Here is a 15,113-nt window from a genome sequence, read left to right on the forward strand (position 1 = left end):
CTCCATCTGCAAGGGGTCTCGCCTAGGATTTCCCATTGTCTGTGCTGTTGCCCCCCGGTTCTCCTCTCCTTGGGAATCGCCTTCTGCAGGCCGGTGGGAGCTAAGTCTGTGTTGCTCTGTCCGTGTCTCCCAGCACCTAGCTCAGTGCTTTGCTCCCAGCGATAAATGTTTGTTGAATTGACTGAAGATTTAGATCCTTTGTCACCTGCAGTACTCCATGGGGGACGAGGCGATTGGATGGTTGCTTCTGGGCCGTAATTCCACCGTGCTCTTTTCTCCCTTTTAGAACAAATCACCTCGCACACCCTGTTCACACCCTTACTGATTGGCTTTGTGGTCGCGGCGGTACTGATGTGCATCATCCTCATAGTTCTGACCTACAAGTACTTCCAGGTAACTTTGATTTAAGGCGGGGGGCTGAAGTGCTTTTCCCAGAGGGGGAGGTTTCTCTCTGGATAATACCTTCCTCCTCTTCCTTCCCCCACAGAAACCCATGTATGAAGTCCAGTGGAAAGTGGTGGAAGAGATAAATGGAAACAACTATGTTTACATCGACCCAACACAACTTCCTTATGATCACAAATGGGAGTTTCCCAGAAACAGGCTGAGTTTTGGTCAGTGAGAAATGGGGTTTTCCATGTAACCTTTCTGTGGACGCCTCAGAGTGAATTTGGGGAAATCATTCTAACAACTTCCTTTGTTTCAGTCTACCTGAACTCAATGGCTCTGTTTTTCTCATGAAAGGAGGCTGATTTGAAATGGATGTTTATAAAGGGAAAAATTATATTCTAAATAGCTTCCTTTTCTTTCTTAACTAGAGGGGGGTGGGATTCAAAATAGCCTTTTTCTTTTCCTTCCTTTCATCACTTTCTTTTTTATAAAGTTTTGTATTTATTTATTACTTATCTATCTATCTATTTACTGATCCACTGATTGCTGAGGCAATTGGGGTTAAGTGACTTGCCCAGGATCACACGGCTAGAAAGCTTTTTATTTTCACAACACATACAAAGATAGTTTTCTGCATTCACCTTTGCAAAACCTTGCTATTATCCCTCTTTCTTTGCCTCCATCACTTTACATGCATTTTAGAACAAGAACACGTTCTCTGTTGGGTGTGTTACAGGGAAAACACTTGGCGCAGGAGCTTTTGGGAAGGTGGTGGAGGCGACTGCCTATGGCTTGTTTAAGTCGGATGCGGCGATGACCGTGGCTGTGAAGATGCTGAAGCGTAAGTGTCCTGGGTACCCGATGAGTTGTAGCGTCATTGTCCCGCTGTATGTATAACTTGCTAACTAAGATGTTTTTAATTCCAGCAAGTGCCCATTTGACCGAGCGAGAGGCTCTCATGTCTGAACTGAAGGTCCTGAGTTACCTCGGTAACCACATGAATATAGTGAATCTTCTTGGAGCGTGCACTATTGGAGGTAACATTTAGAATCCTTTCCTCGTTGCCTAATTGCAAAGGAAGGGAACTTTGTGACCAGAACATTTGATGAAAGTTCCCCGTGAGACATTACACTATTCTTTTATCTCATTAAAGCTTTGCTTTGGGGAATTTCAAAATAATCTTTCTTTTAAAAGAATCTTAGCTTGATGACTTTGGAGGGGGCTTTGGATATATACTTTCTTTATTCTGACAGCTGGAAAGGCCTTAGACACCAACAGAAGTCAGCCCCCATGGTTGAGAAAATATATACCTCTTGGACTGTAAGACATATAAAACAAAGCATATTTAAGGTCAGATTCATAAGAAAGTGTTTTTTTTTAAATAATGAATTGTTAAGTTAGTAAATTTTAATCTTAATTTATTAATTGAGAGCTGGAGTGACAGAATTACAAAGTAGGAACACTCAATTGCTCAGGTAACAATTGCCCCGCTCCTCCACTTCCAGATTTCCATGAGATTTCCTAGAATTCCATCCAACTTCATGTCACAGCAGGCTGTTCCACGTGAGCGGCTTTCATGATTACACCACAGAAGATGTGCCCTTCATCATTTCAATCACATTACAGAGAGAGTGTCACACTCTGTGGTAAACAGAAGTGAATCAAAGGGATTGATGCTGGAAGCCCGTTAATACTATAATATTTGAAAGAAAGAACTTCCAACAGGATATGGGCAAAACCAACCAGATGCTTTGGGCCCGGATGTGGATTTTCCACTAAGAAAATTAAGGCAAAAAAGAGTCAGTTGCTTCATTCCTAATCTAGCAGTTCAGTAAAAACATGGATGTTATTTTGTTTGGATGAGGAGCGTGAAAAACCAAATTCTTTGCTATTAGTAGTCTCAAGTCCTGCAACCATATCTGACTTAGTTGGGTATTTGGTGGCTACTCTACAAACTTAGCCCCTTCTAACTCTTTCTCTCTCCCTGCAGGGCCCACATTAGTCATTACAGAATATTGTTGCTATGGCGATCTTTTGAATTTTTTGAGAAGAAAGCGGGATTCATTTATTTGCTCAAAACATGAAGAAGCAGCTCTTTATAAGAACCTTCTTCAGTCAAAGGAGCCTTCATGGTAAGGCTGATTTACATAAATAGTACATAGGAGACATAAGAGGTCATGAGAGCTGGCAATCAAGGTTGATTTTTATTTTTTATTTTTTGAAAAATGAGCCAAGGGAGACTTAAGATGCAGAACCTAAACTAATAAATCATTTAAATGGGATTTAAGTGAGTCTGTAAAGTCATCCAAATTGTTTGATGTTTCTGAATCTTTATTTAAATCTACATCCATATCCATAAGCCATATAGATATATTTATATAGATATATTGACATATATGTATACACACACACACACACACACACACCCTTCTTTAAACTTGTTTGTGTTTTCTTCCCCTGCATTCACAGTTTTCCTGAACTTTAGATTGTTTGAATGAATTTTGTCTCTTTCTTACACTGTTCCTTTCCATAATGTTTCTGTTACCTCAAGTTTCATTATTAATTTTGTAAAGGCAAATTTTTCCTGCTTTCCTGAGATTTGTCAGTTGTCACCACAAATTCCTCGAAAATCTCATGTCAAAAGTCAGAAGCCCTGGATTTTGTTCTGCAACCCTGAAATTTGTTCTTATTTTGGGTACTATGCCTCTTTGCTTAGATACCATAGAAACATTCATTTTTCTTCATGGCTAATGTATCTTGAAAATAACTACCCTACTTTCATGATGACTATAGACTATTAAGATGAATCTTTCCTAAACATAGATTGAATGGATTTTGTCTCTTTCTGACACTGTTCTTTTCATGTTTTCTGTTACCATGAGTTTCTTTCTTACTAATTTTGTAAAGGCAAAATCTTCCTTGTGTCCTGAGATTTGTCAGTTGTTACAACTAATTCCTTAAAAATCTTATGTCAAAAATGTCAAAAGCCCTGGATTTTGTTGTGCAACCCTGAAATTTGTTATTATTTTATGTATTGTGCCTCTTTGCCTAAGTACCATAGAAACACCCATTTTTCTTCATGCCTAATGAAAAGAAAAGAAAAAAGAAAAACTTGAAAACAACTACCTACTTCCATGTTGACTATAGACTATGAATCTTCATCTGACTCATCTGAGTCAGTCCTATAAATGGCCATTATTACCATTATTAACACCATGTAGTCCCAGCCAATTTTTGACTGTCATACATTTATAGTAAACTGCTCCCGTTCCTCCCAAGGGAGGCTCATGTGCTTTAGTGCCAAACTTCCTTCTTTACAGTGTCATTTTTTCCTTCCATATGCAGCTCTTAATATTCACCACTTAGCACACACATAAAGCTTTTCCTTACTTAATCAGCTTGATTTCAGTTGTTCCAGGAATTCTAGTAGAATATCAGCAGGAGTCTCTAATTGTGTCATCTTCCATAGTGTCCATGACATATTTGGACATATGTTTATGAAGGCAGGCCCATCCTCTCAATTCTTAGGTAACTTCTTCATCCAGTCTAGTCCAACGACTAATTTTCCCAGTTATTCCAGGCTCTGGAGATACAGACAGAAAAATGAAAGAGCTCTTAGTCTCCCAATGAGCTTACATTCTCAAGTGCTCATGTATTCAAAAAATCCACTTTTGGCATGTTGCTAGTACAGTGAGCACTCTTAACAACGTCTGTTGATACTTTATTTTGCTTTAAGACTTTTAAGAAATAAATGCACCTGTGACTTTCCCCAAACTAAAATCGACAACCAATATTGTGTTCCAAGTGAAATTTCCTTTAACAAAATAACAACGTGCCCCCAACATGAAATAAAAGTAAAGTCTAAACCTACCCTCCAACCTTGTTTCCAGAGTACATGCTATTTGTGTGAAAGGGTGACTCTTTGCTAATTTCTGAAACTGGTGTGTGTTTGTATAAATATATGTAATTTATATGGTTTGTTAAGTTGAAGGACAGGGACAGAAAATCTAATACAGCCTAAATTTTTTTGCTCCTTTCTAATGTACTTTGTGCTTTGGGATCCCATATGGGACTGGAAGCACCAGAATACCGTGCAGAAGACGGTTGTCATGGTGTTTCCATGCAAATCAGAAGCAGGAAGTACTAGAAATCTTGAAGAGTCTCCAGCCAAATGTTGCAGATTCAAGAGGTCCAGATGGTTCAGAAAATCATCCAAATTATTGGTGTTTATCTAAACCAAACTCAATTTTAGGCTCTTTCATCAACATCTATATGTTAACAATTTCTATATTTCCTCACATCACAGTTCATAAACTCATATTCTCCTTTTTCCTCTTTGTAATCTAGTTTTAGAGTAACTAGTTCTTTGAAATGCGTACTGTTTAGAAAAGAAATACTTCTAAGTTTAGCTCTGTATTGTTAAACCACCTTATTACTAACTGGGAAGGGGGCCCTCAGTCACATCCTCTGACCCACTTGTCTATCAGATGCTAACTTTGCTTTTTTGCACACAGTGATGGAGCTAATGAATATATGGACATGAAACCCGGTGTTTCTTATGTCGTCCCGACAAAAGCTGACAAAAGGAGATCCACAAGAGTAGGTGGGTAAATAACTGGCAGTGGCAATTTCTTTGTAATGGGAACTGGAAGGAATCTTGGGAAAGACTCTGTCTCCAATCCCCTCATTTTAGAGATGAGGAAGGTCAAGTGAAATAGGCTAAATGACTTGCAAAACAGATCCTCTGACTGCAAATCCAGTCCCTTCTCTACCAAGATAGCATAGTCACTAATTAGAGCAACTCGTTGGCAAGGAGGATTTTAATATTAAATTATCTCAGTTGCCGAATGTAATCCCTGACAGCTGGAATGGGCTCAAGATGGATGAACGTTAGATCCGTCTAGAAAAGGTAGATTAGTGTCTGGAGTTAACTCTCTAACTGCACATCTATGGATTTGGGACTTATGATATCCTTGTTTCTCCTTTATTAGTCCATTATATTGAAAATGAACTCTCTTCCTTTTTAGAGATTATAGAAAAGATGTTGGATTTTTTCTGACATTAACATGATTTGCTTTGCTTAAAAATAGTATTTAGAAGCGTATCTTGTTGAGTTTTCCTACCCACTACCCAAATATGGTGTTTGGCTGATGACTGTTTGAACCCTTAGTTCTTCCTCTGCCTTTTGGTATTTAATATTTTAGTAGTGAGATCTTAGGGAAAAGCTAAATCAATCCCAAGTTTTCATTCATTCGAAGTAGAGACCAGGAGGTTCCCCCCTCCTGTACTGTCCTTATTTTGGGTTTCAGTTATTTAACTTTTTGAAGAGATCTTGAAAGTTCTTCTACTTCTAATTGAATAGGCTCCTACATAGAGAGAGATGTGACAACTGCAATCATGGAAGATGACGAATTGGCTTTGGACATTGAAGACCTGTTGAGTTTCTCTTACCAGGTTGCAAAAGGCATGAGTTTCCTTGCTTCTAAGAATGTAAGTGAACGTTAGCTTCAGAAAAGCCAATTTTTTTTTCATTTATCAACCTTTGGAGTGTCTGGCAAAGCCCATGATTTTGTCAAAATAGTGCTTTTAAATACATAAAATAAAACATGTGGGATCATGAAGGAGGCCAGTTATTCTGAAATGTTGTTTTCTATAGATTTATATACACAAACACATTGTTAAAAAAGGTTATGGGCCCCAAGTAAAGTCCTGATCTTAAGCCACAATATAATGACAAAGTTGCTTGGAAAGATGGTAACCCAGAGCAGTGAAGAATTTGTTTGCTGATGTTTTAGTTGCTCTCTTTTTGCAAATGCCTTTGCAGTTTATACAATCCTGTTCAGATCACTTTTCCCTGAGTATTTACAGGAGGTGAACAGATTAATTTTTCCCTTAGTTTTTAGAATAAAGAATCTCTGCATGCAAGAAATTAAAATATCATTTGTCAAGGTACAAGACTTGGACTGAAACCCCCTTCACTATTACATGAAAGTCACTTAGGTTTAATTTCCACCTTCTGGTGAAAGTGAAGTTGTTCTTCATTCTACAGAAAAGGAACTGAGACCCAAAGAGATGAACTTAGTTAAAGTCACTGGTTAGTCACAGGTGATAAGTAGCAAGGCAGGCTTTAAATTTGGATCTTTTTATTCCAAATCAGGCATCTTTTCCTTTTGGACAGTGCTGTTTTTGGAGTGTTAAGTATAATGTTAGTAAACAAGTACCTACTTATACTTTAATATGATTTTAAGTTGTCATGGACTTCTTGATGATTGACATTCCAGGGGATGTGCTCAATCATGTCTTGAACGGGAAAGTGACTGCCTAGAAATTATAGAATTGAATTTTCACATATACCCATTGAATTGTTGAGCTTACCAAAAACTAAGTACCTATCCACAGTTGGTGTGCCACGCTGATATTATTTATAGGTCAAAATTAATTCAGAGATCTGATGACTAGTGGGAAAATTTAGCAGTATCTGAGTGCATGTTTCTTGAACACCTTAATCACATTTTATTATGGAAACAGTAATATAATACATTTTAAGAGTTAATTTATTTTTAAGTATGTTTGAAAGTCCTAAATCTTCATCTATGGTATCAGCAAACAAAATAACAGACTAAAAGGAGGTTGGACTCAAGGTGATGGAAAGAAAGAAACATCTTTCTCAGAACCTCAGATTCACCAGATTTTAAAATTTTACATCATTGGCTAAGCTTTTACTTCAGGAATTCATAACAAACATTTGAAACACAATTAGCTTTCCATTTTTCATTTAAAAAAAAAACTTTTAAAAAAGTGAGCTGCAAAATAAATAATTTTTTTTAAAATGGGGTTTGCATTGTATTCTTTCCCTTTTTTGATAAGATCTAATAAGAAAAGTCCAGAGGGAAAAATAGGCAGTTATTGTTCATTTTGAGGAATAAATGATTTCTAGTAATTGTTTTGTGTGAATATTACATCACTCAAGATATTATTTTGTGTGCAATGTAAGAAAAATATTAATGCTTGACTTTTGTATCCTTATAGCTCATCAGTATATGAAAACTCTTGTTGTTAAAGATTTAGGAACTAAAATGCTTAATATTATTTTTTCCCTCTCTTGTCCTAATATAGTGTATTCATCGGGACTTGGCAGCCAGAAATATTCTCCTTACCCATGGTCGAATAACAAAAATCTGTGATTTTGGTTTGGCTAGAGACATCAAGAATGATTCTAATTATGTGGTTAAAGGAAATGTGAGTATATGACTTCTTTTTGAGAAACAGTTGAAATACTTAAGATTCTTAGATGAAAAGGAAAAGTTTTGGGGGAGTGAATCCATCTTGGGTCTCTTGTACCGTTTAGTAGTCAAGGTAAGTGCATCCCAAACAGGGTTTGCATGGTATGGTGAGCATTACTACAACTAACACTCCGATAATAGAATTCCTAATGCTAATTGTGTAATTATGGGGCTCATGAAGGAAACAGAAATAGGCTTAATTTTCATTGTAGACTGAGAATAAGAAAGAATTTGATTTTGCTGAAGTGTAACAAATGTAGACCTGAAGGTCATAGAAGTGGGAGATATTTTTTTCTCCAAGTTGAAAATGCTTATTATGTGAAAGAAAATCCCTCAAATCTAGAAGATGATAAATCTAGTGTTTTAGAGCTCCCATTTTAGTCACTAAAGAAGTGGTGATTAGTGTTGATAATTTGCAGAGAACCTATTTCAAAAATGCTTTCAGAGATGGCAAATCCCTGAGGTCCAAATGAATTAAGTGACTTCCTTAATTGGTCACTTAAAGCACCTGGTACTGCCTGATGACCAACATTGTCGGGGAACCTTTCAAGTTCTTTCTCCTTTGTACTGGAGGAACATTGAGGTATGGAGGTGACCCTGTGTTTTAGCTGAAATTTCCTAGGAGGAGTGATCAACTTCAGCTGCATTAGCTCCACCTGTCCTTTCCCACCCATGTTACCTTGTGGTCATTATCAGGACATTGTTGTCCCCCCAAATCTGGGATGTTTCCCTCCTATCCTCCACTTCTTAGTATCCCTGACGTCTTCAAAACTCAACTCCAGCACCAGCTTCTGCATGGAGAAATTTTTTTTCAGTTTATTCCTCCTTTATTTGATATTTCATTTTTTCCCAGTTACATGTAAAAACAGTTTTTAGCATTTGTTTTCAAAATGTTGTGTTCCAGGTTCTCTTCCTTTCTCCCTACTCCATTCTGTTGAGAAGACAAGGAATTTGATAGAAGTTATACATAAATAATAATGCAAAATATTTCTATAATAGTCATGCTGTGAAAGAAAACATAAGATTAAAAAAATCTTCAAAAATAATGAGTTTAAAAAAAAAATTAGGCTTCAATCTGTATTCAGACGCCATCAGTTCTTTCTCTGGGTATATAACATTTTTCATAATAAGTCCTTTAGAGTTGTCTTGGATCACTGTATTGCTGACTAGTTAGGGCATTCACAGCTGATCATCTTACAAATATTGCTGTTATTTTGTATACAGTATATTTCATTTTGCATCAGTTCAAAGAAGTCTTTCCAGGTTTTTCTGAGAGCATCTTGTTCATTTCTTTTGCACATATTTTAGAATTCTTATTTCCAAAGTCTCCTCTTTAAAAGGCAAGCAATTTGATATAGATTATACATGTGTGATCAGGCAAAATATTTCCCCATTAGCCTTGTTGTGTCTGTCTAGACTTGTTAAGAATTAAATTAAAATTAAGATTTAAATTTAGGGTATGTGATCCCTTTGGTAGGAGTTTCAGCTGGCATCTTTTATGAGCTGCGGTTTAGGAACCTTTGGATTTAGGAACCATTAAACATTTGTTTGCTCTGATTACCATACAGCCAAAAGGTAGCTCTTATTTATTACAGCATGGTAGGTTTTGCAAAGTGTTTAATCCTACTTATTTTATCTTCATAACAACTCTGTTGCAGTAGTACTATTGTTAATACTGTAATTTTATTTTATTTTATTTTTCATTTATTTGTTTACTTATTTATTCCTCCATTTATTTGCTGGGGCAATTGGGATTAAGTGACTTCCCCAGGGTCACACAGCTAAGAAGTGTTAAGTATCTAAGGCCAGATTTGAATTTGTGTCCTCCTGACTTCAAGCTGGTGCTCTATCCACTACACCATTTTATGCAAGAGAATTGATTCTAAAAGTAGTTAAGTAACTGAGCCCAGGGAGGATTTGAACTCAGATTTTCTTGACTTTGAGGCCGGTTGTCTGTCTAATACATTGTGCCTTAAAAGAAATGAAAAAAGAAAGGTTGAAGAGTTTACTATTAATAAAAGAGTAAGTCAGGGTGACAATTGTTTGATCCTTTTCAGAGGAGGAATCCCTGGGGGACTGAGAACATTTCCTTTCCCTCTTTCCACCATCTGCAGCTGTAGTGGTAATTGTTAACTAGTCTTGTGAGTTTCTCAAAAGTCTTATCCTGTTCTTCCCTCACAGGCCCGGCTACCTGTAAAATGGATGGCACCTGAAAGTATTTTCAACTGTGTTTATACCTTTGAAAGTGATGTCTGGTCATATGGAATATTTCTCTGGGAGCTCTTCTCTCTAGGTAAAAAAGAATTGAATTTTTCATACTATACTATTATACTATAAAGTATAACACCATATTTGAGAGTTAAGAAGCAAGAGAGATAGTAATGTCACACTGAATCGGCTCCTGATGTCTCCCTGAGACTGTTTTGGGGCAGCTTTCAGCATTCAGATTCATTTTGACTTGGGTCATGTTTGCACTTTAGGAAGCAGCCCGTATCCTGGAATGCCCGTCGATTCCAAGTTCTACAAGATGATTAAGGAAGGTTTCCGAATGCTCAGCCCAGAATGTGCACCTCCTGAAATGTGAGCCCCTTCTCGAACAAGGGGAAAGGAAGGGGGTCTTTGGTTAGCACACACCCGGGTTCCGTTTTGTTATTGTTGAGTGGTTCCGTTGTATCCAATCTTCTGTGACTCCATGGATCCTAGCATAGCCTACCAGTACCATCCAAGGCCTTTTCTTGAAGCAGTGTGCCATTTCTTTCTTCAGTGAATTATGATCCATAAATAGTTAAGTGACTTGCACATTAGTTTGGGTTTGAACTCTGATCTTCTTGACTCCAGACCCAGAGCTCCGTGAGTCATTTTATTACAGCTGGCCAAATGTTAACTTTTGTGGCACTTTTTACAAGGTGTTTTCAAAGATGAGACAAATTTCCCAGTCGTTTAAAACATACAGCATGTCTAATTTTAGACAGATAGGATCCAATTTGTTTGATAATACTTTTTAAATTAGCACATCAATCAGGCCATAAATAAGCATTTATTAAGTAACTGTAATGTGCCAGACATCGGTAGAGGGACAGAGCAGGGACCAGCAGTGTATTACTCACACTGGAAGGCAAGGTCCTTGCTGGAGAAGAAGCTGGGTCGCCATCTTTAAGGGTTTTGTGTTTCTTTAGGTATGAGATTATGAAAAGCTGCTGGAATGCGGATCCTTTGCAGAGACCAACGTTCAAGCTTATCGTGCAGCTCATTGAGCAGCAGCTCATGGATAGTACCAACCATGTGAGTATTCTGACTTTTTTCTCTCCTGGTCTAAGGTGGTCCCCATTCATAGTTCAGGGGACTTGTTCTTCCTTCTCCATCACCACCAGTGAGTCTTCTCATCTTAATGGCCTGTGGTGTAGAGTGTTAACCCTAAAAGGGACCTAGAGATCTTCCCGTTTAGCTTCCTTTTTTTTTTTTTTTTAAGTGGAAGAAATGAGACCCAGAGCCATGAGTTGACCTACCTTGCCCAAAGCCATAAGCACTGCATGAATGGTCCTTGGCTTTCCAAATCCTAACTCAATGCCTTTTTTAACTTTTTGAGTGATGAGATCACCTAAGATGGGGTAAAATGCACAAAGCTATGTGGAAACTTCGTTTAAAGAGTTCCAAAGCAAATACTTGCCTTCATGGATGGCAGGAGTGAAATCTTGGGCCTTGTCTTCTCTTCCCTTCCTTATCCCTCCAATTCACTAAGCCAGGTTTTTGTAACTAGGATACTCTTTAATTTGTTGATGGTAAGGTTTGCTGACTTTTTCCCCTGAAGTCATTGATTGTTCCCCCTCTCAAATTATTCTTTATTGGCAGACTTGGCCACTTTTTCTGCCTGTGGTTCTTAATAATTCAAAAAGGAATTAGAAAATTAAAGATTTTTTCATGATGTCATTTGTGTTTTGATAACCCTGAAAATAAACAGTCATCCTAGTGGAAGTGACAGATAGTTGTGTGCTTTTATGTCCAGAAGCCAGAGGTTCAAATTCCACCTCTGGATTTATTAAGTAACACCAGAAAAATCACTTAGTCTTGAAACTAATTCTAATGCTAGAATTTATCTAAGTCATAGGCAGGTTGTGACCTTCATTAGTGAGAAGAGAGGGTTCCCATGTGAGGAGTTCATATTGACACAATCCATGTCCTTAGAAACTTGTGGCCAGGTTGTAGCTGAAAAGCTGAGATAGTCCAGTTACATATATTTTGCTCTGGACGAGGGACTGAGATAACCCAGCTCAGTGTTCTGTGTTCCTGGTGAGGGACTGAGATGGCCCAGCTGTGTGTGTCTATGCTGCTGAGGAGGGTCTGAGATAGCCCAGTGTTCAGTGTATTTGACCTCCTGAGGAGGGCCTAAGATAGCCCAGTGCTCAGTGTATCTGCCCTCCTGAGGAGGGCCTGAGATAGCTCAGTTTAGCTGCCCAGTGCTCAGTGTATCCGCCCTCCTGAGGAGGGCCTGAGATTGCCCAGTGCTCAGTGCATCCGCCCTCCTGAGGAGGGCCTGAGATAGCCCAGTGATCAGTGTATCTGCTCTCCTGAGGAGGGCCTGAGAGAGCCCAATGCTCGGTGTATTTGCCCTCCTGAGGAGGGCCTGAGATAACCCAGTGCTCAGTGTATCCGACCTCCTGAGTTTATGTTGATTTTGCTCTCCTCAGGTTTATTCCAACATTACAACCAGCAGCCCCAACCACGAGAATGCCGTTGACCATTCTGTGAGAATTAATTCTGTGGGCAGCAGTGCTTCGTCCACGCAGCCCCTGCTTGTACATGAAGATGCCTGAAGGAGGTGGTGGTGGGCCCAGAGGAGGACAGGCCGGTCCTTTTGGTTTCCATGGCTTTTGTTTTGTTTGTCCACTTGCCGGCTACTGGAGCCTGGTGGGTGCATTGCTGTAATTCTGTCCTTTGTGAATACACTGTCATAGCCTGAATGATCTCACTCACCATAGTCGCAGCCATCATCACGGAGCAGGGGCGGAAGTTGTACATATTCTCAGTAAGGAGCTAGCCCGGGAAAACCCCCATGGGGCCCTGACTTTAAGGAGACGGGATTTGAGCCCATTCCCCTTCCTCATCTGGCCTGAGAAGGGAGCTTGCTGTTTGACCCTTTTTTCCTTTGTCAGATAATAAGTAGGAGTAGCCAATCACTTTTTTAGTCACATTAGCAGTTGGGGTACAAGAGTAGTGTCCCTGGTTGGGGTGCCCCTTTTTCCTGCCCCACAAGTACTTCTAAGAGACATTGTAGCCAAGCATTTCTGTATAAAATGTCAGGTTATAAGAAAAGGAGAGCGGGAAGGAAGGAAGGCATATTATGTTAAGGTAATTTTCTAAAACACCCACTTGCTTGCATGAAAACTAGATTTTTCAAGTTCAGGTTCATGAACCCTGGAAAAAAGCACCGCAAGTTTCCCGAAGAAGAGCATCCCAGCCACTGTGTTAGCTTTCCCCTGTACTCGGTGTCTGTTTTACGACTGGCAACTCTGAAGGAGGAAGATGGGGAGATTGGCCGTATACACGTCCGGCTGGCACATAGGGGAGTTCCTAAAGAAATTGCCCGTGTGTTTTAGGGGAAGAACTTTCCACGTTTGCTTTCATGCACAACCAGGAGCCTCCCCAAGGGGAAAGGGCTGTCAAGAGTGGAAACCACATAAGCAATTAGTCGTCACCTTTTTTTTTGTCTTTTGTAAAGAAAGCACAGTTTTAAGAGTCTCTTTAAACCCGTTGACTTGCTGTACAGATTTCCCATAAACAGCCTGCAAATCCTCGAATGGCCTTTAGCTGATACTTTGGATGCCATTTGCAATATCTACCTACCTATCTAGTGCATGATGTCTGCGGGCATGAGAGTGCGAGCTATTTCATAGGGATCCTTAATGTAGCAGGAAGACAAACTTAGATTCAGCCTCATTTACAGGCATGCCCTGGACCTTGGGCCAGTATATATTATATATAAAAGTTTATGTATGTGCGTATGTCTATGTAGAGATAATCTATTTTGAGGGGAACCAGGCCCTGAGTCCAAGAGCGGGTACCCAGGTGCCCATCAAGCAGCCTTTGCTCCCTCCCAAGAACTGCCTTTGCTTTCTTGCTTCGTCCGTTCCCATAGATTGATGACCCAAAGCAGGAGAGAAGAGAATCTAAAGTACCTATTTACACCCCCCTTGCACTTGAGGCGCCATGTTATTTATGGATTCAACATACTGTAGCCCCCTTTTCTGCTTTGGGGCCCGATAAACTGAGGATAATTCTCTTTAAATGGACCCTTTTGGTCTCTGGCACAAAGTAATAGATTTTGCGATAGTCCCCATTTCCATAAACTCCAAATTGAGTAACTATTAAATTGAAAATGTGACGTGTTTTAAGCAAGGATTCCCCTTTTGTCTCCATCGTTTTCCTTCCACCATGAAGGCGGATCTCTGGTCGCCAGAGGAAGATCACATTTGCACTGTACTTGCCTATGCCCTTTCTAGACATTGGCGACTTCTTGGGGAGGGGGGGAATTGTTATGCAGACAGTTTATCCTGGAGCTTATCTTCATCACCAGAACCTTCCTTTCCCATAGCATCGGCTTTTATTATATTAGTTATGGTAGGAAAAAAAAAAAGCAGTTGCTAATTGTAGATATCTAGGTACTTCAGGGGTACTTCACGGAAAGTTTTGTCTCAGATATCCTTGAAAGGTTATATTTTTATAATTTTTTTTTAATTTTTAAATCGAAAGTTACTTTGCAGTGGCTGGATGTTTAAAATTGTTTTGTGGTGTTTTATGTAAATATTGAGATGTAGCAATAATGTCTTTTGAATATTCCCAAATCCTTAAGTCCTTGAAAATATTTTTATATATATTATATATAAATATAAATACAGTATGTATAAATATGTAAGTGGTGCAAGTTTAAAGGATATTTGTTCTATGTGTTTTTGTTTTTGTTCTTTTTGTTCTGGTTATGTTGCCCAGTTGTTGACAGTTCTAAAGAATTCTAATAAAAAGGTGTAAATATATAAATTAGTAAATTGTGATTTTTTTGGGGGGGAGGCGGGGAAGAGGGAGTTACCTGTGGATATTCAGCACAAAGACTTAGGAAGCCAGAAAAGGTAGGAAAAAATTGGACATATACAGTGTAATTATGTAATCATATATCATTTAAAACCTCAAGAGTTGATGATGACTTTGGAGGACATCTTGTCTGAACTAGACTTAGAACATGAATTCTCTTTTATACCCAAGAAATGATCAGACAGAATTTACTAGAAGAATTGTAGTGAAGTGGGAACCAACTGTCACTTTGCACTGTAGCTTATTCCATTTTTGGACAATGCACAAAGTCTTTAACTTATTTATTTTTCTTTCTGAGGCAATTGGGGTTAAGTGACTTGCCCAGGGTCACACAGCCAGGAAATGGTCTTTTCCTTA

The 15,113-nt window shown here is 38.8% G+C and overlaps 1 protein-coding gene across 2 annotated transcripts in view; it reads left to right on the forward strand.

The window, feature by feature from the left end:
* Positions 1–14,304, forward strand: part of KIT (KIT proto-oncogene, receptor tyrosine kinase) — an 82,274-nt gene extending 67,970 nt beyond the window's left edge. For both annotated transcript variants that reach the window (XM_031943493.1, XM_012552257.3), the window contains exons 10-21: positions 287–393; positions 488–614; positions 1,127–1,231; positions 1,317–1,427; positions 2,381–2,522; positions 4,905–4,993; positions 5,753–5,880; positions 7,507–7,629; positions 9,855–9,966; positions 10,154–10,253; positions 10,850–10,955; positions 12,359–14,304. In XM_031943493.1, the coding sequence (XP_031799353.1) occupies positions 287–393; positions 488–614; positions 1,127–1,231; positions 1,317–1,427; positions 2,381–2,522; positions 4,905–4,993; positions 5,753–5,880; positions 7,507–7,629; positions 9,855–9,966; positions 10,154–10,253; positions 10,850–10,955; positions 12,359–12,484 (1,376 nt within the window). In that variant the 3' untranslated portion in view covers positions 12,485–14,304. The remainder of the gene's footprint in view (positions 1–286; positions 394–487; positions 615–1,126; positions 1,232–1,316; positions 1,428–2,380; positions 2,523–4,904; positions 4,994–5,752; positions 5,881–7,506; positions 7,630–9,854; positions 9,967–10,153; positions 10,254–10,849; positions 10,956–12,358) is intronic.
* The last annotated feature ends 809 nt before the right edge of the window (positions 14,305–15,113 follow it).

Source organism: Sarcophilus harrisii, chromosome 6 (assembly GCF_902635505.1).
Source record: "Sarcophilus harrisii chromosome 6, mSarHar1.11, whole genome shotgun sequence".
Taxonomy (NCBI): Eukaryota; Metazoa; Chordata; class Mammalia; order Dasyuromorphia; family Dasyuridae; genus Sarcophilus; species Sarcophilus harrisii.